Source organism: Cavia porcellus, unplaced genomic scaffold, assembly GCF_034190915.1.
Source record: "Cavia porcellus strain 051 isolate PalLab524CR breed Dunkin Hartley unplaced genomic scaffold, mCavPor4.1 scaffold_21, whole genome shotgun sequence".
NCBI classification, from domain to species: Eukaryota; Metazoa; Chordata; class Mammalia; order Rodentia; family Caviidae; genus Cavia; species Cavia porcellus.
The window spans coordinates 61,616,977-61,643,909 of NW_026947504.1; the positions used below are offsets into that span (position 1 = coordinate 61,616,977).

Here is a 26,933-nt window from a genome sequence, read left to right on the forward strand (position 1 = left end):
ATGCACTAGTGTTTCTGTTAGATTTAGTGGTAAATCTAAGTTGATCTTTGATAATCAAATCTCTAACCAAGATTATTTCACTGTGTGTCTTAGTTACTTCTCTTGTTGCTTAGACAAACTACCTGACACCCAAAGTTAAAGACAGGAAAGGTTTATTTAGCTCACAGTTTGTAGAAGTTTCAGTCCATAATCTTCTGCCTCCAAAGCAGGACGCACATAGCAGAGGGGCAACAGTTCATGAAGGACAGAAGGTAGCAAAACAGCAAGCAGCCTTAACAGTATCTTTCTGCCTCTTTTATTTTAGCCAGACTATTTAGGGCAGATAGCAATTGCACCCTTAATGCTAGTGCACTTGAGCCTAGCATTGCTCCATGAATCAATCCTAGCACACACATTCTAGATCTACTCATCTCTGAAATAGCCCAGAAGTAGCTCTCTATCAGTATGTGTCTGGTTTGGAAGATCACTGAGTTTACTGAATACTTTTTTGAATAATTTGGCAACTGTCTTGGCTAGCACAGAAAACTCCCTACTGCCTTCCCAAGAATTCAGCTTTCTACCCTCTTTGATCGATAGCATTTCACCCTCCACATCCCGTCAATGAGAATGGCAGTTTTAGGGATTTCACCTGTCAGGTTTCCAACATTCTGAATTTTCATCTTTCAGGATTATTTGGGGGATTTTGATAGCTATATATTGTAGCCTTTAGGGATTTTCATCTTTTACAATTTCAACACTTGGAAATTATAGCTAATGGAGTTATGATTAGCACTGACAAGAAAGTCACTATAGCTCTTACGTAAATTTAGCAGTTATAGTATGTAAGATCAACACACAAAATCTGTTGTGTTTCTGTATAACCACAAAAAATTAATTTCATTTGCACTAGCATTCACTCAAAAAATGGACAAAACACATTGATAGATAGTTCACTGAAACAGATTACCCTTATAAATATGAAACTGCTTGACTTTACACTAGAAACAATGTACTTTAAAACTACACAGAGAGATTAGGGGTGTAGCTCAGTGATGGAGCACCTGGCTGGCATGGTTTGATTTCTCAGCACCAAACAAAACAAAACAAAACAAAAAAACAAGCAAAATAAAACAGAAATATATATAAACAAAAACCTCTTAGTGACATAATTTCTCCCTTTATGGCTTGGGAAAAACTTGATAGCATATCTTGTTATTGAAGTTGGAATATTGCTGCTAGAAATATGGAGACAATTTATTGTTAATAATGAATATCTTATCTCATATTACTTTCCTTTAGGGATTTTTTATCATGACTTGTCCAGATTTAACATGTTTGGCTTCCCAATTGGTATATCTTAATTTATCATACAATGATTTCACGAAATTTCCCACAGAAGTAAGTCCATCTTTATTATTGCATATATGTAGCTATCGTTTGTTATATATGTAGGATATGTATGTATACATATGTAGCACATACGTAGTTATAATTTGTTATTACGAATATTTGCAATTTTATTGCAGAGTTACTATAAAGAAAATACATTTTGGATTACATCCAAAAAGGCTTACAGAAATATAAAAAGAACAGAATGCTTTTCTTGGGAAATCCTGTGACATAATTCTCAAAGGCTATGTCAAGCTTTTAAATGTGTTCTCATAATTGTACAATGTACAAAAACTAATTTACTTTTCTAATTCTGAAAAAAACTAAAATGAACTTATGAATTTGTTAATCCTAATAGGCCGTCAAACTAAATTTTAAAAACACAAGGTTTATCAATGTGTTATTTATAGAAGATACACTTAAGATTGAAAGCTACAAAGCGATTATAATAAAAGTATGAAAAAAGATATATCATGCAAACATCCGTAACCTGTAGTGACTAAAATATACCTGACAAAATTAATTTTTAAAAACAAAAATGTTACTAAGAAAAGAAAGACATTTTCTCAGTCTATCCGGATGCTAGAATATTAACTCGAAAAACCCTATAATACATTCAGACCTAACAGACATCTATCCATGAAACACTCCAAACAATAGCAGCAAAATACACAATCATCAAATTTGTGTACAGTGTTTTCCAAGACAGATCACGTATTAAGCTCCCAAAACAAGTCTTTGTAATTTAAAAGGATTTAAAATCACAAGCATTTTTTTTGCTATAGCAGAATGAAATTAGAAATTAAAAACTAAAAGAAAGTAGAAAATTCAGCAATGTGTGGACATTAAAGAGCTCATTCTTAATCATGAGTATAAGAAAAATCTAGGACTACATGGCTTCATGGGTGAATTCTACCAATCCTTTAAAACAGTGTTAAACCAATCCTTCACAAACTCTTCCAAAGAATAGAAGAGAGGCTATTTTCCATTTCAAACCATTAAACCAGTAATACATTGATATCAAAACTAGACAAAATATATAAGAAAACTAACTATAGAAAAATATATTTTATACTATGGACTAAAAGTTCTCAAAAATGCTATCAGAATCAAATTTAGCAACAAGAAAACTCATTTAGAAAACTAATTAAGATAAACAAGTGAGGTTTATCTCCAGGTGCTTTAACATAGGAAAATCAGCGTTAATATACTGTAGTAAAGAGATTTTTAAAAAAAAAAAACTATACAGTTGTCTTAATAGACACAGAAAGACATCTCTGGAACAACCTAACACCCTTTTATGACAAAAGCACTCCACACCTAGGAATAAAAGGGACTTCTTCGATTTGATAAAAAGATATTCACACACACAAACATATACAATTAATATCATATTTGATGGTGAAAGACTGAAAATTTTCCTCCTAAATCAGGAACAAGTTAAGGATGTCTATTATTGTCAGTTCCAATCAACATTGCAAATTGGAATACATAAAGCAATTACTTAAGAAAAGAGAAGCAAATTAATATATCTGACATGTGACTGACCGCTAGTTATTTCTACTTATCTTCTTGGTTCTGCAGCTGTCCCCTCCCTCCATCACCTTTACATGATTAAGAAAGGGCAACCTTTCTCACTGAGAAAAGGACTGTCTTTTATTTCAGGACATATGAGTACAGTAGGTGAACTGTTTAAACATCATGCATGCTAATACAGGTCACTTAATTTTAAAAATTTATTAAAAGTTTTATGGAGATGTACAGTACTACAGATAATTTTTGTTGCTATCCTAATTTTATTAGATTAATTTAAAAAGTTCATAAGAGGTAATAAATAGGAATTTGCTACTTTAGTATTCCACTTATGTTTGTCTCTCTTTTCTGTTCTTCAGATATTTTGTCTTAAAAATTTACAAGTACTGAAACTGAGAAATAATCCTATCAAAACAATTCCTTCTGATATTCAACAACTTAAGTTCCTTAGAATTTTAACCATTGCCTTTACTTTCATTTCTGATCTTCCATTTGGGTAAGATTTGTTGCTGGGGATTATAGACACAGAAACTAAGGGGTTTGTAATTTAATAATCAACTTTCCTTTGAAAGCAGCTACAAAATTTTTGGCTACTTAGTAATTCTTATGTTCTAAAAGCTGATTTTCTTCTTGTCATGGTATTAAAAATTATCTTAATATCCACACAGGTGGAAATTAATCTGTGTCTAGTGCATAGATATTTAGAGAACTGTTATTGGCGTATGAATTAAATAAATCTGTATAATTTAAAGCAGCTCAGGTGAGCACTTTGTATTTCTTCCTTGACAGCCTGCTTGGATATAGAAAGGCAACTAAACTTAGAATTAGGAAATCTAGAACTTTGACCCTAAGTTTAATGATAATTATCTATTCTATTTGCAGAAAATAACTTGAGCATTCTTGGTGTCAACCTATCAGCTTAAGTAGATTAGCCTACATGATGTCTAAGATTTATGAACTCTAATAAGAATGCTGATGTTTTGGGTCCAGAGATAGGCTTCTTCCCATATGTCAACTATTGTTTGTTTAATTCCTGATGAAAGCTTTAACCAAAGACTTAACCAAGATAGTTCTTCCAATTTAGATTTTAAAAGATTGAATGCATATTAAAGTCATATATACAGAGTCTGCCAAAAAATATATACACACTTCAGGAAAAGAAAAACAGGATTTTGAAGGTCTGGAAGCTAACTACCACCACTTTGAGCACCTCTTGTAATTGTAGAGGCCAAAGGTGATTTGGTTTTAATCTCATGATGTCTTATTAAATTTAGTGTTAAAATATTTGTACAAGTTTTTCTTTCCCTGAAGTGTGCATACACTTTTTGGCAGACTCTTTATATGCCTGCATGTGCATATATACATACAACCATATACATCCATCTATATCCACATGTGTATGTATGCATATATATAATTATTATATTTACTGTAGTTAGGTTCATTATAACTACACACACAGAATCCAAACAAGAATTCATACTTGTTAACCTATACTTATATACTTTAATCATAACTGTCACTTAAAATATAAAAATCCCTAAAACAACTAAAATTTGATCATAAGTAAGAGGTCAACATTTTGTTCACTTTTCATAGGTTTTTATCCAGTTATTGGTTATATAAAAATTTAAGATATTTTTCAAAAACATTGATGTTTATGGAAGAAACCACTTTTTTTATTAAATACCATTGAATATACATGCATGTCAAAGAGATTAACAGCATATTGAAACCAAGAATGAAAATCATAATGAGAAAACATTACTAACTTCAGAGAAGGCTTAGAGAAACCTCTGACGTAAATGAAAAATTTATTTTCAGAGCTTGTTAAGTGAAAACGCACCTAGTGAGACTATGCAGTACATGCAGTGAGAAACAAGGTTTCATTACGTTTAGAAAAAGGTAGTCAGACTCTGGCTTGCTGATCAAAGAGGACGTGATGTAGAGTGGCAGCCTTTAGGGAGCATTAACTACATGAAAAAGAATGAAGTGCAGTGAACCAAACAGTTATGTAATATATTTGACATAGTTCTGGCTACACATAAATTTTGTAGTTTCGATGTTATTATGGTCAAAAGTAATTACACTAATGCAATTTGAATGCTATGTTTTCATTCTTATAATTAATTTAGCAGATGTTCATAAAGTACTGAGTGTTCCTAGGATCTCACTACCTATGAGGAAGGCAAACAATTGAATATGTGGTAAAACAATAGAGATGTATATTGTAAGCTATGTAAATCCCACAGAGTGGCTTGTAGCCCATCCCGGGGGATCAGAGATGACTCCCTGGAAGAGAAAATAGTGGATCCAACTACAGCTCTGAGTTAGCGAGGTTAGAGGGAAAAGAACAAGGGGATAGTTGCTCCAACAATGAGACGGATACTTCTTCAAGGAGCAATAACATGAGGTGGAAACATAAGCAGATTGATGTTATTGAAGCTTAGTAGGTAAAGCTAAATGGTGAGACACGAGTGTAGGAGCAGAGGCAGGGGCCAGATTATCCGGGTGTCCTATAGCCTAAGGTTAAGAAGTCATTCTTTATACAGTGTGCAGCGAGGGCTTTCAGGAAGGAAGTGAAGGATCTCTACTTTAGGTCCCACTACGGTGGCCCAGAGGATGATACAAGGCACAAACCAGAATTCAAAGTGTTGTATAAAAAACCACATCATCTTTATCTGTTCATCTATTGATAGGTATTTGAGCTGTTACAAACTGTGCTGCTGTAAACATGGGTGTATATGTATCACTGTGGTACGATGCTTTTAATTATTTTGGGAAGATACCAAGAAAGGCAAAATCTGGGTCAAATGGAGCCTCTAGTTGTAGTTTTTTGACCAATCTCCACACTCGTTTCTACAGTGGTTCCACCAGTCTTCAGGGGAGAAGGGTTCCTTCCCCCGCCCACAGTCTCTTCAGCTTTTGTTATTTGGTTTTGCTTGTATAAGGATAGAATTTGTTATTTGTTGACTTCCTGACCATAGCCATTCTTTGTGGAGTGAGATGGAATCTGCACTTGTTTTTTTAATGTGATTAAGCACTACTCAGCCATAAGGAAGGATAAACTTGACATATTTCTGGGTAAATGAATGCACCTCCAGACTATAGTCTTAAGTGAAATAAACTGTACACACGTGTGTAAATATCACATCATTTCTCTCACATGACAAACTGAAGAAAAGAAACTGTAAATACATACCAAAATGTGTAAAGAGATATTGTGAAATAGGAAGAAAATGTTCAAATGGGAAGAGGAACTAGGGTGAGGAAAGGAGGGAAAAAAGGAAGAGAAAAGAAAAATGAGAAGGAAGGAAAAATGTAAATAAAACTTTCACAAATAAGGAGAGGAAGAGATTGAAAGGAGAGGAGAAAAATAGGGAAAAAAGAAGCAAGATACATCGTGTACAAGTGCAAATTTCCTATGATGAATGTGATTATTATGTATATCTAAAGTGTACCAATAAACTTAATTAGTTTAAAAACTTTAAAAAAAGAATTCAAAGTGAACAGCTGGCGAGGGTGGGGTTCAAGAGATGAAAGAGAACTGGACCAGGGCAGTGCTGGTAAACACATTGGTGAGAAACTGAATTAAATCTGCAAGGTCTGGTATTAACGAGAAATACGACATGTAGAGCGGAAGACAGTATTAAAACACAAGACTAGGTGGCTCTCAGGTGCCTGGTCAGAAATAATCTAACCATGGAAAATATGCTAAGTATTTACCAATACTAAGCTCTGTCCTAAGAGTTGTGTTTAGATTGATAAAGGACAGGTACATGATTTTTTCCCTGTGGAGCTTAGAATCTTGGGAGGGATAACAAACACCACAATAAATAAGCACATATAAAACATTTTAAGGGCCATGAATTTAAAGAACAACAGGATGTCAGGAGAAATATGAATTAAATTTGAGAGAACGAGAGACATTATGGCAGCCATTGTTCATTTCCCTATTGTCTGGTTTTGAAGGCCTGTAATGCCTTCATCGTTCTGTTCTGATCAGTTTAATACTGTTTTGTTTTGTATGAATTCATTGTGTGGGAAGACATTGACAACTATTTAGAAGAAAACAAGAGACATTGTGATAGCCAGTGATGATCTCCTGTTGTTTTGCTTTGAAATCTGTGTCACTTACATTATTTTCTTCTGATCTGCTTTGTTCTGTTTTACCCTCTTTAAAATAAAATTTTTAAAAACCTAGGAAATGTAAGTTTCTTGGAAATGCTTTTTCTTGTTGATTTAAAAAGTAATCTCAGGCATATTTACAATGATGTGAAAGACCAGTGACTGAAGGGATGGAAGGATGGGTGCGGGTACAGATCCGCACAGGCGATGGAGTTACACACACAGGTGGAGATCTTGGTCTTAAGAGGACTAAGCTTGACCTCTTGAAAGTGGAGGCAGCCCTAAGAATAAACTTGCGAAGCAGGCAGTTCCATTGAGCACACAGGAAGTAAATCAGCAAAAATTTATTTCCCTTCTATTATGCATCCTTTGGGGGAGGTTACTTTGAAGTGATTTAAATTAGATTCATCTTTGGGAATAAGAACAGTAAAGGAGCTTTGAATAAAGTTGTCATCATTTAGTATCAATGTTGAGAGGAAGAAAAAAGAGCAAAGCGCAGGACTGTGAGCAGTTGAAAGACAAGGCAGAGGCTCACCGAGGTTGGAAGCTATGAATTTGCAGTGGAGCTCATCCGCATGCGTGTGATTTTGTTTAGTAGTTTTCAGTCCTTTGTGGATAAACTTGAGCACGTGGATTTTAGCCTCTATTAAAAGACTTCTACTAGAGAGCAGCTTCATTCACAATCACTGAAGTCAATGATTCAAATGTGCACCAAAGCAACAGGAGAAACAAATTACTTTTACTCATAGTAGTCAAAAGATGATGACAACCTAAATGCCCATTATCAGATCAATGCAGAGAGAAAATGTTACAAAGGACTAAAAAGCTGGTACATGCTACAAGGGTGGTCCCTGAAAACATTATGTTAAGTGGAATGAGTCAGACATAAAAGAACAAATGTCATGTAATTCCACTTACATCAGGTACCCAGACAGACTCATAGAGACAGAGAGGGGAAAGAGGTTCCCAGGTGCTGGTGTAAGGCACAGAGAAGGGAACGTGCCTTACAGTTTCTTTTGGGGATGAACAGCTTTTTTAGTTGTTTTGTTTTGTTGTGTTTTCTGAGCATTTATTACATGGATGAAAAGTTTTGGGAATGAATGATGCTGATGATTGTACAATATTGTGATCATAATTAATGCCATTAAGTGGCATACCTATTAATGTTTAAAATGATAAATTTTATGATAGATTACCAAAACATAATATAGTTATTAATGCCCTGGGTTCCCCTCTTTAGCCTTTCTTCTTCCTAAAAAATTTAGAGCTATAATTTTAGATAATAAAGTGCACAGATCTTACCTATTAAACTCAAAAGGTTTGATTAACATATATATGCAACCATGTAGCCACTGTCCAAACAAGATATGGAGCATTTCCATTACCTAGAAATTTCATTGATATACTTTTCCAGTTAATCCTTTGGCTTCTAATACCATAGATTTGTTGTTGCCTGTCACGTAAGTGAGTACATATAGCATGTAACTTTTGTGTTTGGCATCTTTAGCCCAAAAAGTTCATTGGAGACTCAAACTATTATTGCTCTACGTGTTAATAGTCCATCCTTTTAAAATGATGACTCATATCCTGCCACCTCAGCCATTTGAGCAAGAGCAGGAAATGAGATGGATAATCTAGGAAAGGTCCACAGATATGTCTGATGTCTCCTGGAGTGAATCCCCAAGGCATACGCAGAGGACTCACAAGGTCCTTGAAAACTGAATACTGCAAGAAACACTGCCAACTATCTCAAAAAGGACACAAAGCATGAAATGAAAAAAGGCGGGGGCTAGAGATATAGCTCAGCAGCACAAGTGCCTGTCTAGCAAGCACAAGATCATGAGTTCGATCCCTGGTAGCACCAAAAAAAAAAAAAAAAAAAAAAGGCTGTCAGATCACCAAATGTCTAAACATAGGAGACAATCTAACAAAAGTACTGAGTTTAAAATGTGTGCCAACTTGAAAAAGGAAGGATAATTCAGAGGGTAGAGCCAGTAACTCTTAGATAAAAGAGTGATTCTGGAAGTCAGAACGGTGAGCCAGGGCCGCAGGAAATTAAAGCTGGAGGGCGGAGGTGTGAGCTGCAGATGGTGACTTAGAAGCTTAGAAGCCACATGAAGAAGCCACAGCGAGATTTCAAAACTTGCTTAGGGTTGGTAACTCCTTTCTATCTTTGATTTTCTCTCTTTTGAACCTCGATGTTTGTAATCATTATTAAAGGTCTGCCCTCTGTGGTATTTGGGAGAAGGCACCTTGTTTCTAAGTTTCACAGATCGTAGGTGGAGAAACACTGACCCATCATCAGGTGGATGATGTCTGGAGCCTCATGTGTACTTGCTTTAGACATGGAAGTTTAGGCCTCTGGGATTTAGATGAGATATTGCACTTTGATGATTTAATGGGATGACATCTTTGAGAAGTCTGGAATGGCTGAGGTGAAACTTTAGGTATAGATTGTGATTGGGAGAATAATGGTCCCCAAGTGACAACTACATCCTAATCTCCAGAACACATGCATGTGTTACACTGTGTGACAAAGGGAATTAAAGCTGGAGGTGAAGGTTTCTACTCAGCTGATTTAAAGAAGGGAGGTTATTTATCCTGGATCATACAAGTGGGCCTCTCCCTCTCCCTCTCCCTCTCCCTCTCTCTCCTCTCTCCCCCTCCCCCCCCCCCTCTTTCTCCTTGTTCCTTACTGGGGATATAACTCATGACCTTTCACTTGCCACTCGGGGGCTGTGCTGCTGAGCGACCTCTCTTCAGAGAAAGGAGTGGCCCTAGGGTGCCACCCAAATTGAAGTGGGTGGAGGGGACCAATTTCCTCAGTCCCATTGTTCCAGCTGTACAGTTTGAGGTAGCAAGGAAGTCTGGGTCAAGGAATAAGGTGGCTTATAAAGCCTGGAAGTAATCTCTAATTAACACCAACAAGAAAATGAGCATCTCCGCTCTACAGTCAGAAAAAAGTTGAATTTTGTCAGTAACTAATGAGCAAGAAAACAGATTCTCCCTCGATCCTCCAGAGAGGAATGCATTCCTGCTAAAGTCTTAGTTTTAATATGGTGAGAAGATGCCATACTCTGACCTCCACAACTGTAATACAATAAATCTCTGTTGCTTTGACGCATTATGTTTGTGTTGAATTTTGTATGGCAGCAACAGAAAACTAATGCAAAATCAAATATTTTAACTTCTGTGAGCATTTCATTTTTATAGAGGGCGGCAGTCAATTAAAAATATATGTACATATTAAAAGGCAATAAAGCGTATTAGAAGGTAATAATATGAAAGAAAATCTAGAATAAGGGAATGATAGTGAAAATCAAAACAGCGCGTGCAGTGGGACTGCAAAATTCACGGGGTTACGTTCCCAGAGCACTTGCAAACTGTGGAAAACTAAATTTCAGAGATGGCAAAAATGCCTTTAAATGTCTATTTTTACTGTTTAAACTCTAAATATGCTATGTGTCTCACAGGTATGTCATTGAATTTTAAAAATTACTGCATTAATAAAGCCTTAGAACATTCAGGGCATTTTGGTGGCATCTTAGGGCCTTAAGAGGAACAAAACTGGGAACACTGCTGCCCACAGCACACACAGCTGCAGCAACCAGTTAAGCTGCGGGAAGGCTGGTGCCCTGGCTGAGATGGGTACCTGCAGCAGCCAATCAGCAGCAGGGAGAACTGAATAACGTTCTCAGATTGGCTCCTTGCAAACCTCCTGCCAAAAAACACTGTGGAGGGTATTAATGGTTTCCGCAAAATTGCAGGGGTTTCCTGGAACAATTGTTACATTCTAAGGAAAAATCCATTAGCAGCTGAGGCCATGAACTCTGAACCGAGACTTCACAGGATTATAATGCATTAGGAAAGGGCCTTCTTTTCAAAGGGACATTTGAATAAAGTGTAGAGGTCAGCAGTATAATTTTAGCAGTTGAAGTAGAATTTAGCAGTATTTTATTAAATAAAGTAATTGTTACCCAACTTGTTTCAAACCATAGTGTAAGATTTAAATTAAGATATATACTTGTCCTAGGTTTATCACAGGACAAATGATTGCTTATTGTAGTGATTAAGTTTATATTTAAAAGATTGTCTTTTCCTGTACTGCTTATTATTTTTCTAAATTCTTTATGATTTTCATATGTTGAGAAGTACACAGTCTTCTCGAATATGTTGTAACTTCTCAAAGTTTTTCTAAAGCCCTGATGGTGTTCCTTTATTATTAGTTTTTTATTCCCAATGAGGTCTTTCTAGTTCCATGGAATTCAACATGACATAGTAGGAAAAGCTAGGTGCTTTCCGAGGCAAATCGCTGTATGTTAGGTGCTATAAACTTTGCCAAGTTAGTGGCCCATTCTTAACTTCTGTTTCTACTACAAAAGTCAAATAAAATCTTGCATTATTTTGAAAAATACTTTCAATTATTTCTACAGATTTTTCCCTCGACCTGAATTTCTGAAACAAAATAAGCATCCAATATTTTCTGAAATTGTGTAATAGCTAATCATTTCAATGTAAGCCAATCTGAGAATAAAGACAATCTACCCCGTTTTGGTGTGAATTCAGCAAGGTCTGAATCTTTATTCCTGGTATTTTGCTTGAGGTATTCAGTATGAGGCAACATGGCAGGAAGGAAGCTCATATTTTGGAACAGGAAGAAGCTGTCATCTCATTACAGATTAGCAGTCCATAATCAGGTTCCTGTGTAATATGTGGAGTTTTATGACCATGAAAAGTTCTTTAAATTGTCTTTGAAAACTTCTTTCAAAATAAATGAATGGTTTCAAAAATCCCAAACAATTTTTTCCTTTTCTCAAAGCCTTTGAATAGAAAGAAAAGGAGAGGAAAACGAGAGAGGGGTAAGAAAGGAAAGATAATGCGATTTAGTGCAAGATAGCATTGGCCCCTCAAGTGGCTAAGGAGGAATATTTACAATATTTTAGATGCAAACCCTAAGGTTATATAGAAGCAGCTCTCAGAAAGGTAAAAAGGATGTCTTTATCTTTTCCCCACTGGATAGCAGGAAGAAAATGACACAGAAAATTTCTACTTTTAACTAACACAATCAAATTTTGTCTTACTTGTCTGATTCAGTTTGCTGTAATTGGCAGGAAGTTTATTTAGGAAAAAGAAGATATTTAGAACAAAGACTCCTACTTGAGAGGCTATATGCAGAGCCAGTTCTGATATGGCTCATATTTATTTTCCCATTTGTTATTGATTAAGCGGAGAGGTTAAGCTTCTCTGTCTTCACATATCTGAAGAAAAACTTAAGGATGTTTAATTTCATATTAACAAGTTATATGACATCTTACAGCTTCTATTTTCTTAAACTTATATAATAATAGTAATCTTGCAGAGATAAGGTGAGACATCATTTTGAATTGCCATGAACATAGTAAACCACTGTGATATGGAATTTAAATTGCTGTGGTGCTCATCACTGTTAATACATGTAATTAATTAATGCTGTACTTGGCAAGCTATCAGCCACATTCTATGAAAGTTTAAGCAGCCATTGCCCAATAATGTGTTAACAAATAAAACTGTGAAATTGTCGGTGTCACTCCCGGCCGGCAGGAAGGACACACAACAAAGTCTGGCAGTGGACAACCTTTTCTTTTATTTTCCTTCTCCGTACAGCCTGCCCCGGGAATCCTCCCGGCCGAAGCCTCTGTTGGTCCGCTCCCCGCGGCTCCTTGCGTGCTTCTCCCTACAGTCTGTCCCGAAGCCTCTACCGGTCCGCTCTCCGCGGCTCCTTGCGTGCTTCTCCCTACAGTCTGTCCCGAAGCCTCTACCGGTCCGCTCTCCGCGGCTCCTTGCGTGCTTCTTCTGCTTCTTTTTTCGTGGCGGGAGAGGCACTCACTTTTATAGGGTTACAGTGGCCAATCAGTTCAAAGCGCGCGATGCAGGCTGATTGGCTAACATCAGTTGTTGCTAGGCAGACTATCTTACAGCGCGGGTTGTGAAGCAGGAGATCTTACAGGGCGGGTTGTTTACCAAGCAGGAAGCAGGAGATCTTACAGGGCGGGTTGTTTACCAAGCAGGAAGCAGGAGATCTTACAGGGCGGGTTGTTTACCAAGCAGGAAGCAGGAGATAAGCGCCATCTTAGCACACTCGATGGGAGGGGTAATCTAGCTCAGGCTTTGCTCTTTCCTACAGGCCTCACGTCCGCCAAGTAAGGCGACCGGGCTCGGCCGCGGCTCCCAACATGAAATAAATGTTAAAAACTCTGCCTGTTCTTCTTAAAATGTAATAGATTTGGTGCTGGTGGAGTATGGAGTACAGACCAAACAGGCTATCAGGATAGATGTCTCCCTAAGATTATACATTATACGAGATGAATTCCGACTCTAGACCCAGCACAGCATCTTAGTTCCTCAGTGCTGCCCCTGGACCCACTCAGCTTCACAGCGAACAGGATGCATCGCTCCTGGTAAAAGTCTGGAGCCAGGCTGGCTTGCCAGTACTCAAGTGATAAGGGAAAGCAAGATGACTCTACAATCTGCCTGAGATTAGAATACAAACATCATGATTTTGAATTGAAAAATAGAGCAAATGGTACTAATTTTTTTCTCCAGAGGTGATAAGACATTGAGGATGAACATTAGCAGTTTCAAAGATTCAGTCTTATACACACTGAGTCTTTGATCTGTTTTGGGCTGAACTTTGTATAGTATAAGAGATAGGAATCTAGTTTCAATTTTATGGGTGTGGATATCCAGTTTTCCTAGCATCATTTCTTAGAGCAGCTATCTTTTTTTTCTACCCTTTGTTAAGAATCAGATGGTTGGGTTGGGGACTCAGCTCAGTGGCATAAGCACCTGCCTGGTAAGCGTGAAGTTGTGTTTGATCCCTGGTACCACAAAAAAAGAAAAAAAAAAAGAATCAGATGGTTGCAGTTCTGTGGATTTGTTTATGTGTTCTATATTCTGTTCCAGTGGTCTATGTGCCTATTTTTGTAGAGATCCTTCATCACTTCATCAGATTGATTTTTAGGTATTTTTATCTTTTTTAAAAAACCATAGTGAACAGAATTGTTTTCTTGATTTCTTTCTCAACTAGTTCATTATTAATGTTTAGAAAAACTACTGATAATTTAGTATGGATTTTATATCCTGAGAAAAAACACACATTCTGTACTATTAACTCTTTCCCTAAGTCTTTAATTCTTTCTTTATTCTAATGGTGAAAAAATATATAATCTATTTTACAATTAATTTTCTCTTTGTATTTAAGGTTATTTTCCCTGTCTCATCTTGAGGAACTTGATATTTCCTACTGTGAAATCACTTCTATTCCAAATGACATCCAGAAACTCAGGTATTAGGGAAGTAATAAATATACAGAAAGTCATATACCCCCATAAGAATATTTGGTGATGATTTTGACAGAAAATATTGTATGTATATATTGCCTGCTATAAAATGTAACATGCAAAGTATGAAATTTATCAAAATGTAGTTTAAATGATTGGTGTACAGTATTTTTAAGTTATATGTTCAATGATTATTTTGAAGGATGATACTATATAGGACAACTTAATAAAATGAAAAACTATTTTGTGCATTTTTCTATATAGATCACTGTGCCTCTTACCCATTTCACTTATTTTTTTAGTAATGATACATATAGATACAAAATATTCTTAATATACATTGTAATTTTAATGCTAAAATATATTAATTAAGAAAATTAACTTTCAAAAAATTCTGAACTTCATCTGTGTTCTTTTGGTCAATACCATACTATTCTGATTATAATTTTAGAATAATTTTAATACTAGTAGTGAGGTTATTTTCAGTAATAATCTCTTTACTATTTTCTTAAGATCTTAATCTTTAAGATCATTTTGTATAATTCCCAGCCCTTCCTTCAATGCATATAAACACAAACCTGGCACTTTATTTATAGTGATTTTGAGTTTACACAAAAGTTTTGAGGAATTTTATATTTGATAATAATATAAATTTTTTATTTAAAGAGAGCGAAACAAAACAGAAAACAGGCAGAAATAGTACATACTTGCAAAGAAAAAAATACACAGTAATAAATCAGTAGTTAATGTTTATATATTGTCCCCCCACAAATAATTGTTCAAGATACAAAAGTGGAGCATATAAATGGGAATTCAACCAGGGAAACTGCAAACAGTTCTGTTCAACTATCCAACAAATACTGAGTAATAGGGCTATCAATCCTATACACTTAGACATGTATGCATTTATCCATACTTCATTTATGTTGAGACCAAATAAAACATAGCAGATTAAAATCATTCTGAATAAAGATTAATAGTATTGTTGGATTTCACATCATGACACTCCGGAATCAGCACTGGGTACTGCAGTGCCCCTTTCTTTCCTTCAGAGATTTGTTCATTTCCTCATGTGTCAGAAGATCAGTTCTCATAAACTGTTTATAGGTTTTACGCAAGCATCAGTCTTAACATGTATTTCTATCCTTTCTATATTAGAGAGAGAAATAGAACTGAATAGGACAGAACAAAACATATTCCTATAGACACATAAAACTAAAAAAAAGACATGTAAAACTGCTGTATAAGGAGTTCTATCATGGTTACTGTGCTATCTCTTGTTTCCATCAACAGAACTGGCTATATTATCAGATAAAGTATAATTGAATATATCAGTTCATTACATAATTAATAGAAATACAACTTTGTAGATAGTGTAGAGCTAGAAAAACAGGTAGCAGTCAAATCAGAATGGGTATCGTGTGAATCATTGTCATTTTCAGTATAGTTGTCTATACTCTCCAACTTGATACCATCAACCGACCAGTTTTGAGTAAAATCTGTCAATAATAAGCAGCAATCAGACAAATCAGATTTAACTAAGATCAGTCAAGATACAACAGTATAAGTCATACAGGGATCTGGATTAAGTTAATAGGAAATTAAAGATGACCTCTGTGCTATGTCCTGATAGCTGTCTGTGCCTTCAGATACAGTGCTTGTGTACAAACTTCCATCCAAGCAGAGTGGTGTGAATAATATGGATTTTAATTCCTGATACAGTATCATCAATATCTTCTGCTGTCTTTTTTAAAGACTATTCCTCCCCTTTCACTCCCCCAGGATGTACTTGTATTTTTGGGTCTCCCCAACACTCTCGGTTTTATATTAGTGGGGCAACCTGCTATTTACCTAAATGTTTCCAAACTTTATCACTCCTGGACTTGATCTCTAGTTGTATTTCTTCACTTATTAAAGCCTGTCTTTTCAACTTATCCATTAGTATTGGTCTATTTGCCTCTATTACTCTCTGGTTCCCTATCACATCAAGTTCTGTTTTCTCATATTTGATTTTGGTCCATATACCCTTCTTCAGGTTAATTATATTCCCTATAAAGAACATCTCAGTGGACCCTACCCCTTGATCCACTCTGCCTGTGATTCTCTCTTTTTTCCCTTAAGTTAGTGTATCTAGGCCTTCTATATTAGAAATTATATCCAACCTTCTGTGCCTCATTTCTGTTGAGTTCTTTTTCCATCATTAGTTGTCTTTTGTCTTCTTCATTTTGCTTTTTGTTTCATTCACTAGGGCCTCTCTGCCACTGTTCCTGAAATCTTGGTGCTTATCTCTCTCTCTTTAGAATGTCCTGCAGTATTCTCTGTAGAGTTGGATTGGTGGTTGCAAATTCCTCCAATTCCTCTTTAGCTTGGAAGCATCTTGTTTCTCCATTAATTTTTAGGAACAATTGTGCAGGATAGGTCAACCTTGGCTGGAGGTTATTTTCTTTCAAGGATTGGATTATTTCGCCCCATGCTCTTCTTGATTTGATGGTTTGTGCCAAGAAGTCTGACATAATTCTGATGGGCTTTCCTTTGTAAGTGATCTGGTTCTTGTCTCTGACAGCTTTTTTATATTGTTCTTTTTTTTTTTATTTTTGTCTTTTTCTTTTTTATCGGTACCAGGCTTCAAACTCACGACTGCCTGCTTGCAAGGCAGGCGCTTATGCCACTGAGCTAAATCCCCAGCCCCTATATTCTGTTCTTATATTGGATTTCTGGAATCTTGATTATTATATGCCTGGGTATAGTTCTGTTTTGGTTGTAGGTGGCTGGAGTTCTGTATGTCTCATACATCTGAGCATCTTTTCCTTTTCCTATGGTTGGGAAGTTTTCCTTAATTATTTCTGTGAATATCCTTTGTAGTTCCTTTGTTTGTACCCTGCTTCTTCATTCACATTCTTTATTCTTAAGTTATAGATCCTCTTGTCATCTTGTAGCCTTTGTATTTTTACTGCTTGGTTCTTTGTTATTTTTAAGAAATTTTTCCTTTCATGTTCCTACATTGCAAACCTGTCCCGCAGTTCGGATAGTCTATCCTTAGTTTCTTTCAAGTAGTTTTGTCAGCTTTCAATGGAGTTTTTAATTCCTGGTAATCTCTTTGAACCTGCTTCAAGTATTCTATGTTTTCTCTATTTTCTCCATCAAATAATTCTCCCCTTTTTTTTGTTCTTCCATTCTTCCATCTGTTTTTTCTTGGGTGATGCTTAGCATTTCTTTAACTATTCTACTTATATCTTGCTTTACTTGGTTAAATATTTCACTTTTGAACTCGCCTATGTGGTCCCGGAGATATTGTTTTATGTCTATAGGTGCCGTGTCTGATATTGCATGTTTTCTGTCTTCGTTCTCTTTTGCATTTACCTTTCCTGGATCAGTGTTCTCAGGATTGGAGCTGAGGACCCTTTGTTGTTGCTCCCTCTTCCCATACTTTTTGTTCCTTCCATACAGGCATATATAGGAGGCCCAGATTCTTTCTTTGTTGGTTACAGTTTGTTTGAATCTGGCTGGCTAGATGTTCCCGCCCACTGCAGTGTACTAGGGAGACGCAGATGGGGCAGCCTCTGATGGGCCTGCCCCTCCAGGTCAGTCAACCTGCTAAGGCTTCACTGTGTTAGGGTGCACTGCCAGGCGTAGGGACTTGATTTGGGCTAGCCTACTGGGTCTTAGTCCACGGCATTACCCAGGTGGAGTGCACCCCACCAATCCCGCTTGAGAAGGGAGTAGCTGGCTGAAGTCACCGGCTCCTCATTCTAGCCTATCTGCCCGGTCCCAGAATGTCGTCTGTTGGAGCTCCCCCTTCTGTATGGAAGAGTTTTTATTCCTCTCACTCACCGCAGGTCGATGCGGGGTTCCCGCCAGCTCTGCTCTCAATGCGGTTCGCCAACTCCTGCCCTCGGTGTGAACGCCTCCCCAGTGAGTTGAAGTTGGCAGGCACTAGTTCAACACAGCAGCAGCAGCGAATCCAAACAGGGAGTTCAAGTGGCAGTGCTGAGACTTTAGCTGTTCCATTTGTATCACCGGGATTGTATTTTTAATTGTTTCTTTTTCAGCTTAATTTGTTCCTGGGTCGGGAGGGTCTATCTCCCTCTGTTTGGGACTCCCCACGCTGTGTTACTTTTGGACTCTAAGTTGACTATCTCAGAGAGCTTCTGTTGATTGCTATCTATCTGCCATCTTCGGGACTCCCAGGTTGATCAATAATACAATTTTTAACTTTAAAACATAAATTGTATCCTTTTTTTCACATTTTGTTTAAATGTTCCATAAAAATTTATGACTCATTTCATAAGTCAAGAACTTATGACCATTTCATTTCTATATATTTTTATAACTGTTTTACTATTACAAAGATGCTTTTATTTTCATCTTGGTGGAATATGGCCTGTATAAAATAGAGAAGAACCATGTGTTTCTCTGTGATACTGGGAACTGGAACCAAGGCCTTCACATTGCCCCCCCCCCCAGGCCTTTTTAATGTTTTTTTTTTTTTTAATTTTCGAGCCAGGGATTTGCTAAGTCACTAAGGTGTCCAGGCTGGTCTCAGTGTTCCACACATCCAGATCCATAAGCCTGTGCCTTCACGCCAGGAAGCTACGTCCTCCTTTATATTAGTTTAAAATCAAGCCGTGTCACCAAATCTCTTATTAGTTCTGATTGAGTTTTCTGGTGGCTCTGATTGATTTCTTTTAATTTTCTAGAAGTATGAGTTTATCTTCAGCAAAATGAAAAAAAATTTTCCTCTGATTTTATATTTATACCAATTACTTAATTTCTCATGTGACAATTTTTGTTCTTTAAGAGGAGAATTCAGCATATTTCTATTTGATATACCTGATCATTTGATTTTTGCCTTTTATTTTACTTTGTATTTACTATTTACTTTCCTTTTTTCCCGTCTCCTCTTCTGCTTTCTTTTCATTTTCTCCTGTTATTTTTGGAGCTTAACTGTACTTTCCTAAGCTCAGAATCAAACATGATTTTCTTTCCTGTTTTGTACAGGTCCCTCATAATTGTCTGCTTCCCCATATTTTCATCAGTCTTATGATTTACGATATTTTTATTTTCCTATTTTCCCTCCAAACCCTCCTGTACCTTACCTAACTTTGGTTTTGAGATGATTTAGAAATTTACGCGATAGATTCTCACCAGTTTTTCCTTTACGTCTTGTCTCTTTATTAAAAGATACTTAGCATTTAATTCTCAAAATCATTTTCAAGCATTTTCCATTGATGTGTTTCCACGCATGTGTTTCAGGATCCATTGCTTCCTGCTTTTTCCCTTTCCTCTTTCATCTCATTTTGAACATGGAAAGAGGCCACTTTTGATTCCATGGCCGCTTGGAGTTTCCCTGAAGTCTTTCCCTCAGACGGAGTGCATGGGTAATTGTTTCTGAGTTGTTCACTGCAGCAGATAAATGATGACGGGGGTAGGTGGATCTTGCCTCAAAACCTTTTCTACGTAGTCTTCGTCAGTCAGACGTGGCAGGCAAGTAACTTGATGCCAGTCTAAATTTTTTCTTTGGGAGTGACTTATTTTTATCTGAAAACATTTAAGATTCTCTCATGATCTTTGTTGATCTTCAGGAACTTTATCAGGTCACATTTATCTTTTCTTTTTTTAATGCTTCTTTTTTGAAATTCAGCGAATTCAGTCTGCCATCTCAAACATTCTAAAATGCCTACCATTTATATGTTAGATATGCTGGATCTGTAATCCATGGTACCTGTATTTTTCTTCATGATTTTCCCTGTATTTTGGCCATTTTTTATTTTACTTTTACTAGCATGTGTGTGGGATACATGACAATGGCATTCACCTTGAGTGACTGGTGTATATACATCGCCCCTGACGGCCACCTTTCTGTCCCCCCCCCCCACTTTTCTGCTATCCCCACATCTCCTCTCTATGTCCACAAAGTTGTTGCTCAGTTTTATTTCTCCTACTTTGCTTCTCATTTGTATCCCCTTGAAGGCTGTGTTTTTCTTGTGTCTGCTTCGTTTTTTACTTTTGCAAATCATGTGTTTCTTTTACTCACGAAAGTTTTGAGCCCATGTGTAGGTGCCCGTCTTGTCTGAATTTAAGTCTGATCTAGTGCTTCTCCTGCCCTCACCCAACTTCTTACCCGTGTCTCAGAGCGAGCTCGCCTTGGGGCAACAGTTCTGTGTGTCGAGTTTTCCTCCTCTGGCCACTCTTCCTCCGTGTGGCCCATTGACAGCCCCCGAATACCACTCGGAGCTCTGACACTATCAGTGGTCAGTTGCAGGAGGAAGTTCCTCAGCACCCCGTGTTCAGGCTGTAGAGCTGTCCAGACACGAGCTCTTCCAGTTTTGAGGGCTGTTTAACCTGCCTACCTCCTCAACTCACTGCTGCGTCCTCCAAGATAAACCCACTCAGGCAGGGGCAGCCTCCCTCGCCAGAGCTGCTCAGATACCCGGAGGGGGGTTAATGCGGATGAAAAAAGACAGACACAAAACTGCAAGATGCAAGGGGCACCAGGAAGAGATTTGCTTCTAGTGAAAAAGCTGCCAACCTCCACAAGGAACTCATTTTTATTAACAATGGGATTTTGTGTCATTCTTAGCACAGGTGAAGGGGATTTTGAAAAATAAGGAACAGGTGAAACTATTTAGTGAAACTTTAAAAGAGGTCAAGGTGAAAAGTGGGATAAGTTCCTTAATTCCACATAATTTGCCCTTCCCAAAGCAAGACAGGACAGGCCTCAGGAAGCTTTGGTCATCATCTTAACCCTTACACAACTGGGTCCCCAACACCTCCCCAAGGGTGTTGTGGGAAAATTCATTAGCATTTCTTTAGTGGGCCCTCAATCACAGTCAGTCTGATCATCTACACGGGACTTACCCTGGTCACCTCAGACTGCTGCAATACCATTTCTCATGACTCTAAAGGCTGGAAAGCCCAAATCACATACAGATTGTCTGGTGAGCGCTCACTTTTTTGTAGACAGTTATAGTCTCACTTTCAGCTCATGTGGTGAAGCAGACGGAGGGTCTCACTAAAGCCTCCTTTACAAGGGCACTAATTCTGTTTATGGGGGTTCTGCTCTGACCTAATTACCTCCTACAAACTCACCTTCAAATGCCATAACCTTGAAGTGGAAATTTCAAGACAGGAGTTTTGGGTAGAATAAATATTCAGACCGTAGCAGGCTTCTCTGCTGCTGATGCCTGGCCTTAAATTTGATGCAGAGGGAAAAGTAACCATGCCAACTCTCTCCAGGCAGCAACAGGGGCTGGTGCCTGGCTCACATTTACCAGACCGTGAGAGGTACAGCAGGCAAACTGTGACTGAGGCATTTGGCAGGTCAATCTTCCCAGCTCCTTGCTTTAAATACCCACTTAGACCACATGTTAATATTGTCAGCAAGAGTCACTGTTGAAGAACTTAACTTGGATGAATTTGAGATGCGAGATAAAAGTGTCAGAGAGAATCCAGAGGCCACCAGCTGCTCACAACCTAAAGCCTGCATGTTAACCTGTTCACCTCTAATGCATTTGACAAGTTGCACCAGAATAGGGCATTTGAAGGTGAGTTTTTAGAAGGTGGTTAGGTCAGAACAGAGCCCCCATAAACAGGATTAGTGCCTTTATACAAGAGGCTTTCGTGAGCCTCTTTAGGATTTGATTTTTATATGTGCCTCATGAATGAATACTATTCCGTTTGCTTCCAACGCTAATCAGTGATTGTAGGGAACACTACTCAGAAGTAAAACATGAGAAAATCAATCCTGCAGTTTTCTTTTGAATAAAAAAGCAAGGGCCATTAGAAGAAACTGATCAAGTGAAAGCCAATAGGACTCCAGTATTGAAAAGTCAAAGTGTAACACAGCACATGATATATTTTGATAGTGTGAATTTCACTGTTTTCATTAGACTTGAATAAAATATGTTGATGTTCAAGATTCCTATTAATTCTTTTCTGTGTATCATTTATTACACTTATGTAATATTTATTAGTCTCTCTAGGTTTATGGATATTTCTTTTTCCTTGGTGAAGATATGTTACAAAGATCCCAAGCACATGATTTTACTATGCTGTTTGCACAAATGCACTTACTGTGGTTCAGTTGGCTTTAATAAATATTCTTGATTCTGAAAGAATATTAAGTATAGATATATTTTATCACTATTAAGTTTGATTCCAATTTTGGGCCAGAATTGTAGTTTAGCATCATAAATTGTATGACTACATTTTACAGTACAGTGTTCTTCACTTCTTAGATCTCTTGAAAAACTGAATATTGATGGAAATGATTTGTTTTACTTGCCATCTGGAATTTTGAAGCTTAACCTCACAAAAATCTCCTTGGAGAATACTTTTACTCATCACAGATTTTGGCCAGAGAATTCTTTGAATAGTCCCCAGAAGCTTACTCAAATTACTGCTTTGTTCATTGTCAGAAATAAACTACATACATCTTATAAAGTGATCCCAGTGAAAACTCAAAGGTTACTAAAATGGTAAGTATTTTCTAAAGTGTTTTTAGTCAAAGTACACCCTTTGCTCCACTCTCTTCTATCTCTCTCTCTTTCTTTCTTTCTCTTTCTTTGCAGTACTGAAGATTTAAATCCAGGGCCTCACACAGTGAGCTACATCCCCAGCCTTTTTAATTTTATTTGAAGCAGTTTTATTAAGCTTCTCAGGCTGACCTTGAAGTTGCAATTCTCCTGCTTCAGCCTCCCAAGTAGCTGAGATTGTATAGGTGTATGTCACAGCGTTCAACCAAAATGACACCTTTGAGTATTTTAATCTTCTTTATTATATGACAGCTTTAGTAACACACCTACATACCATACTACACACAAAACCACATGTACATGATTCTCCCAATTTTCCCTTCTAGATTTTCAAGTACAATAATATAGTCTGAATTCAGTCCATTTCCAAGTATTCTCCAATTATTATTTAACTCCAAAGTGAAGGGTGGGATGGGGAGGTGTAGCTGGAAGTATCAGTTATGATCAGAACATGCAGTGAATATTTACATTTGTTAAACATTGTTTATACTAAAAGATACTTTGCCCTTAATTTCCCTCAAAGTACTCTGCCTCTGCCAAGCTCATTGATGTCCCTGTTATTCTCACTTTGGGGAGCAGTCTAGAAGTCTTCTTTCACGTCTTTATGAAGTATGATAAAAAATATAGTTAATGCTGCTGCTGAATGTCATCCAATGAAAAGGCAGGTTCCTAAAAGGCATTACTGTGTCCCCATCCACTCCATTCCCAGATCTGTCACCATGAAACACTTGGCTCTTTTCTATAGTCAGAATGACCATCAAAGGTAGGTGGGTTAAGCCAGTTCAGGACATCAAGGTAACCACAACAGCACAACTAAAGACTCAAAGGAGGATTTCCAGAACTGCCTCTGATAGTGGGAGGCGCCATGGCATAAGTGGCTTTGAAGGAAGGAAAAGGATTTTGAGGATTCTTCACAGCAACACATTTTTTACTGTAATAAATTTTAAAAACGTAAACGTTGCTGTGTTTATGATATCTCATAGCTATTTAACTATTGCATCAATATTTTCTATGAACTACTAAAGTACGTAGAAGTTGTTTCTTTAAAAGAAATTGTTTAGTCCCAGGAAACATGTATTACTATCTTGATAGAGACCAGCAACGGAGCAACATGGAATAACTTCCTTTCCTCGGGTATCAGTGAGTTTTCAAATCATTGCCTATGCACAAGACGAGGATTCCTGAGTTTCGCACGGTCTCAGTCCACTCTCATTTCTTTCATATAATATGAATGAACCATTTTTATTTACCCATCAATAGTTTTTGGACTATTGATTTAATGAATACACCTGAGTAAAATAGTTTTCTACAAATGTATTAATTATCAATACTGACTCAATAAAAAGCAGATGCTATTTTCGGGGTATAAGTGTCCCCCAGAGGCCTCTGTGTTAAAGCTTCGTTCCCTGGGTCAGTGCTACTGGGAAGCAGTGGAGCCTTTAGAGGGAGGCCTAGTGAGAGCCCCACAGGTCACTGGGAGTGTGCCCTGAAGGGGACCCTGGGACCCAGCCGCTGCTTCTTTCTGGTTTGCTTCCTGCCCACGAGAGGATCCCGCCACTTGCTCCTACTATACCATGTTGCGTCATCACCAGCTCCACACAATGATGCCAGTCAATAGTGGACTGGGATCTCCTAAACTGTGGGCCAAATGAAACTATCTTCACAAGGTCATTATCAGATACTTTCTTGTGGTGATAGAAAGGTGACTAACATAGCAGACAAGTAGAACAAGCTGGAAACCACTGGAGAAGCTGAAAACAGTGATTGGAGGGAACTGATAGAGACAGAACAAGGCTCAGAAATTTTTGATATTCATGCATGGAGATGTTAGTGCTCATAAAATTTGATTGCACGTAAGAAAGTAAAATAATAATAATAATAATCCCTGAGGGCAAAACTTGTTTCTACAGAATTAAAAGCTAATTAGTGAGTGATAACTATATACAGGGCCACAAGAATTGCAGGGAATGTCAATCTGAATTTATTGAGTTAAATATGAAACTGAAACAACTTCTCTCTAAGAACAAGCACTACACTACATAGTCATTTTTATACTGTTTTTGTTTGAGAAAACTATATATATATATAAATCTGTGTGTGTGTGTGTGTGTGTGTGATACAACTTCTATAGTATCCATCGCAGTGTTTTTACTTTAGTAAAAACTTTGATGATGTTTCCTCCATTTCAGCACGTCCAGGTGTGAATGGTGTCGTGGTCCCAAGTTTGGTGAAGGTTTTGGTGTCATCCGATCCTGCAATATTTTTGGAGCATCACAGCTTCCTATTATGTTTCATGTCTGTTCTTCTTCCTGTTATAGAGAATTAAGAGAGACCAGTTTTATTTTAAAAGGATTTTCTGGCAAAAAAATAGCTTTAAATATGGACTGGGTAAGTGAAAGAAAGCGCAGTGATATGCCAGTGATTCTGTAGATACCAATGAAGTTTATGTGTAAGAAATTCACGTCTTTGAGAGCACACGTTCTGAATGGAAGACATCAGTGTCCTCATGTATGGTGCTCAGTGTAACCAGAGCTCCGCACAGAAGCTTATGATTGTTATGAAATTGTGGTGGAAATATTACTCTGGAAGAATTAGTCACAAGCCTTTGGATTTCAATGAAGATCCAGAAAACTTGTTTCAGAGTCTGTTTACTGTAGAAAGATAGCTGTTCAAATCCTTTGAAAAAGAATTGTTTCTTAGATCTGTTCTTTTCATACATTCCTATTAAATGATAAGGTAGAACTTCAAAGTCAGTCCTGAGTTTTTGCTGTATATGGCTTCAAAGTTATGTACCTATATAGTCAGTATTTGTGAATTTCTGTGGAAATTCAACCAGTGGCAACTGTATGCATTGTGGTTTGTGTTTGGGAATAAAATGTTAATTCCAGTTTGTTGTTTAAATTCATTTTTAAGGCTCTTAAAAAAAACAGGTACAATCATTAATAATTATCTTGATCTTCATCACCTAAAGCTGAGATACAGAGCTTTAACCTGGTTCTATATGCTAGCACTACCTTTACCAAGGTTTTGGGTGATGACCCGGGAAGAACTTACAAAATTGCACTGCAAAAAGACATGGATCTATAATAGAGCTTGAAGCTTTAAGGATTAATGTTTGGTAAGAGGAAGAAAAAACAAGCATTTTGATATCACAGTATTAGATAGCATAGGATTATTTAATGTATGGCATGTCTTTTATGTGTATCTAATTTAAATATAAAGCACTGCTAATTAAACTTAATGAAATAAATTTATATAGCTATTTTATCATGAGAGGATGTCAGAAGATGTGCATGATGTCAGGCTTGTGTCATCATTTAACAATAATTAAAGATAAAGTGATAAGACAAAATAATTTTTGTGACTACTGAATTGATTAAATTTGGATATCTAGCCAGGCATGGTGGTACACACCTATCATAGGATCACAAGTTCGAGCCCAATCTGAGCAGTTTAGCAAGATCCTTAAAAATAAATCTGAAATGTTCCCCAAAGGCTGCATATACAGAAAGCTCACTTCCCGTCCTGTGGTGCCATTGGTAGGTAGAACGGACTTTAAGAGGTGAGGCCTTGTGAAAGGAAGCTAAGTCACGGGGTGGGTACCTTTGAAGGGGATTTTGGAAGGCTGCCTCTTTCCTGTTCTTTGCTCTGGCTGCCATAATGTGACCAGGTCTTCTCTGCCTTGCTCTCCTACCATGGTTTTCTGTGCTGCCACAGGCCCAAGTGATCATGGACTGAAACTTCTGAAAACTGTAAGCCAAAACCAAACTTGCTTCTTTCTAAGTTTATTTTCTCAGGGCAACAGAAAGTTAACACAAGGGATATTGCCTTTACCATGCCTGTCTGTGGTTCCAATGCCCCTGGAATAAGTTTATGAGAATTTGGAATATATGGAGAAGCCAACCAGAGAAAACCTAGGACACAATAAGCAGAGATTAACAAGCCATTCTGGAGAAGGTTCAGATAACTGGGACCGTAAAATTTGGTAATAAGGACTCTATTGGGCATTGAACTAGGGTCGTTCATGCTATGTTTTGGCAAATTTGTCTAC

At 37.3% G+C, this 26,933-nt stretch overlaps 1 protein-coding gene across 1 annotated transcript in view; it reads left to right on the top strand.

The window, feature by feature from the left end:
* Positions 1-25,654, top strand: part of Lrrc63 (leucine rich repeat containing 63) — a 40,285-nt gene extending 14,631 nt beyond the window's left edge. Inside the window, exons 6-10 of the mRNA XM_023560548.2 lie at positions 1,279-1,377; positions 3,261-3,397; positions 14,270-14,353; positions 22,586-22,825; positions 25,072-25,654. Coding sequence (XP_023416316.2) covers positions 1,279-1,377; positions 3,261-3,397; positions 14,270-14,353; positions 22,586-22,825; positions 25,072-25,312 — 801 coding nt within the window. The 3' untranslated portion in view covers positions 25,313-25,654. The remainder of the gene's footprint in view (positions 1-1,278; positions 1,378-3,260; positions 3,398-14,269; positions 14,354-22,585; positions 22,826-25,071) is intronic.
* The last annotated feature ends 1,279 nt before the right edge of the window (positions 25,655-26,933 follow it).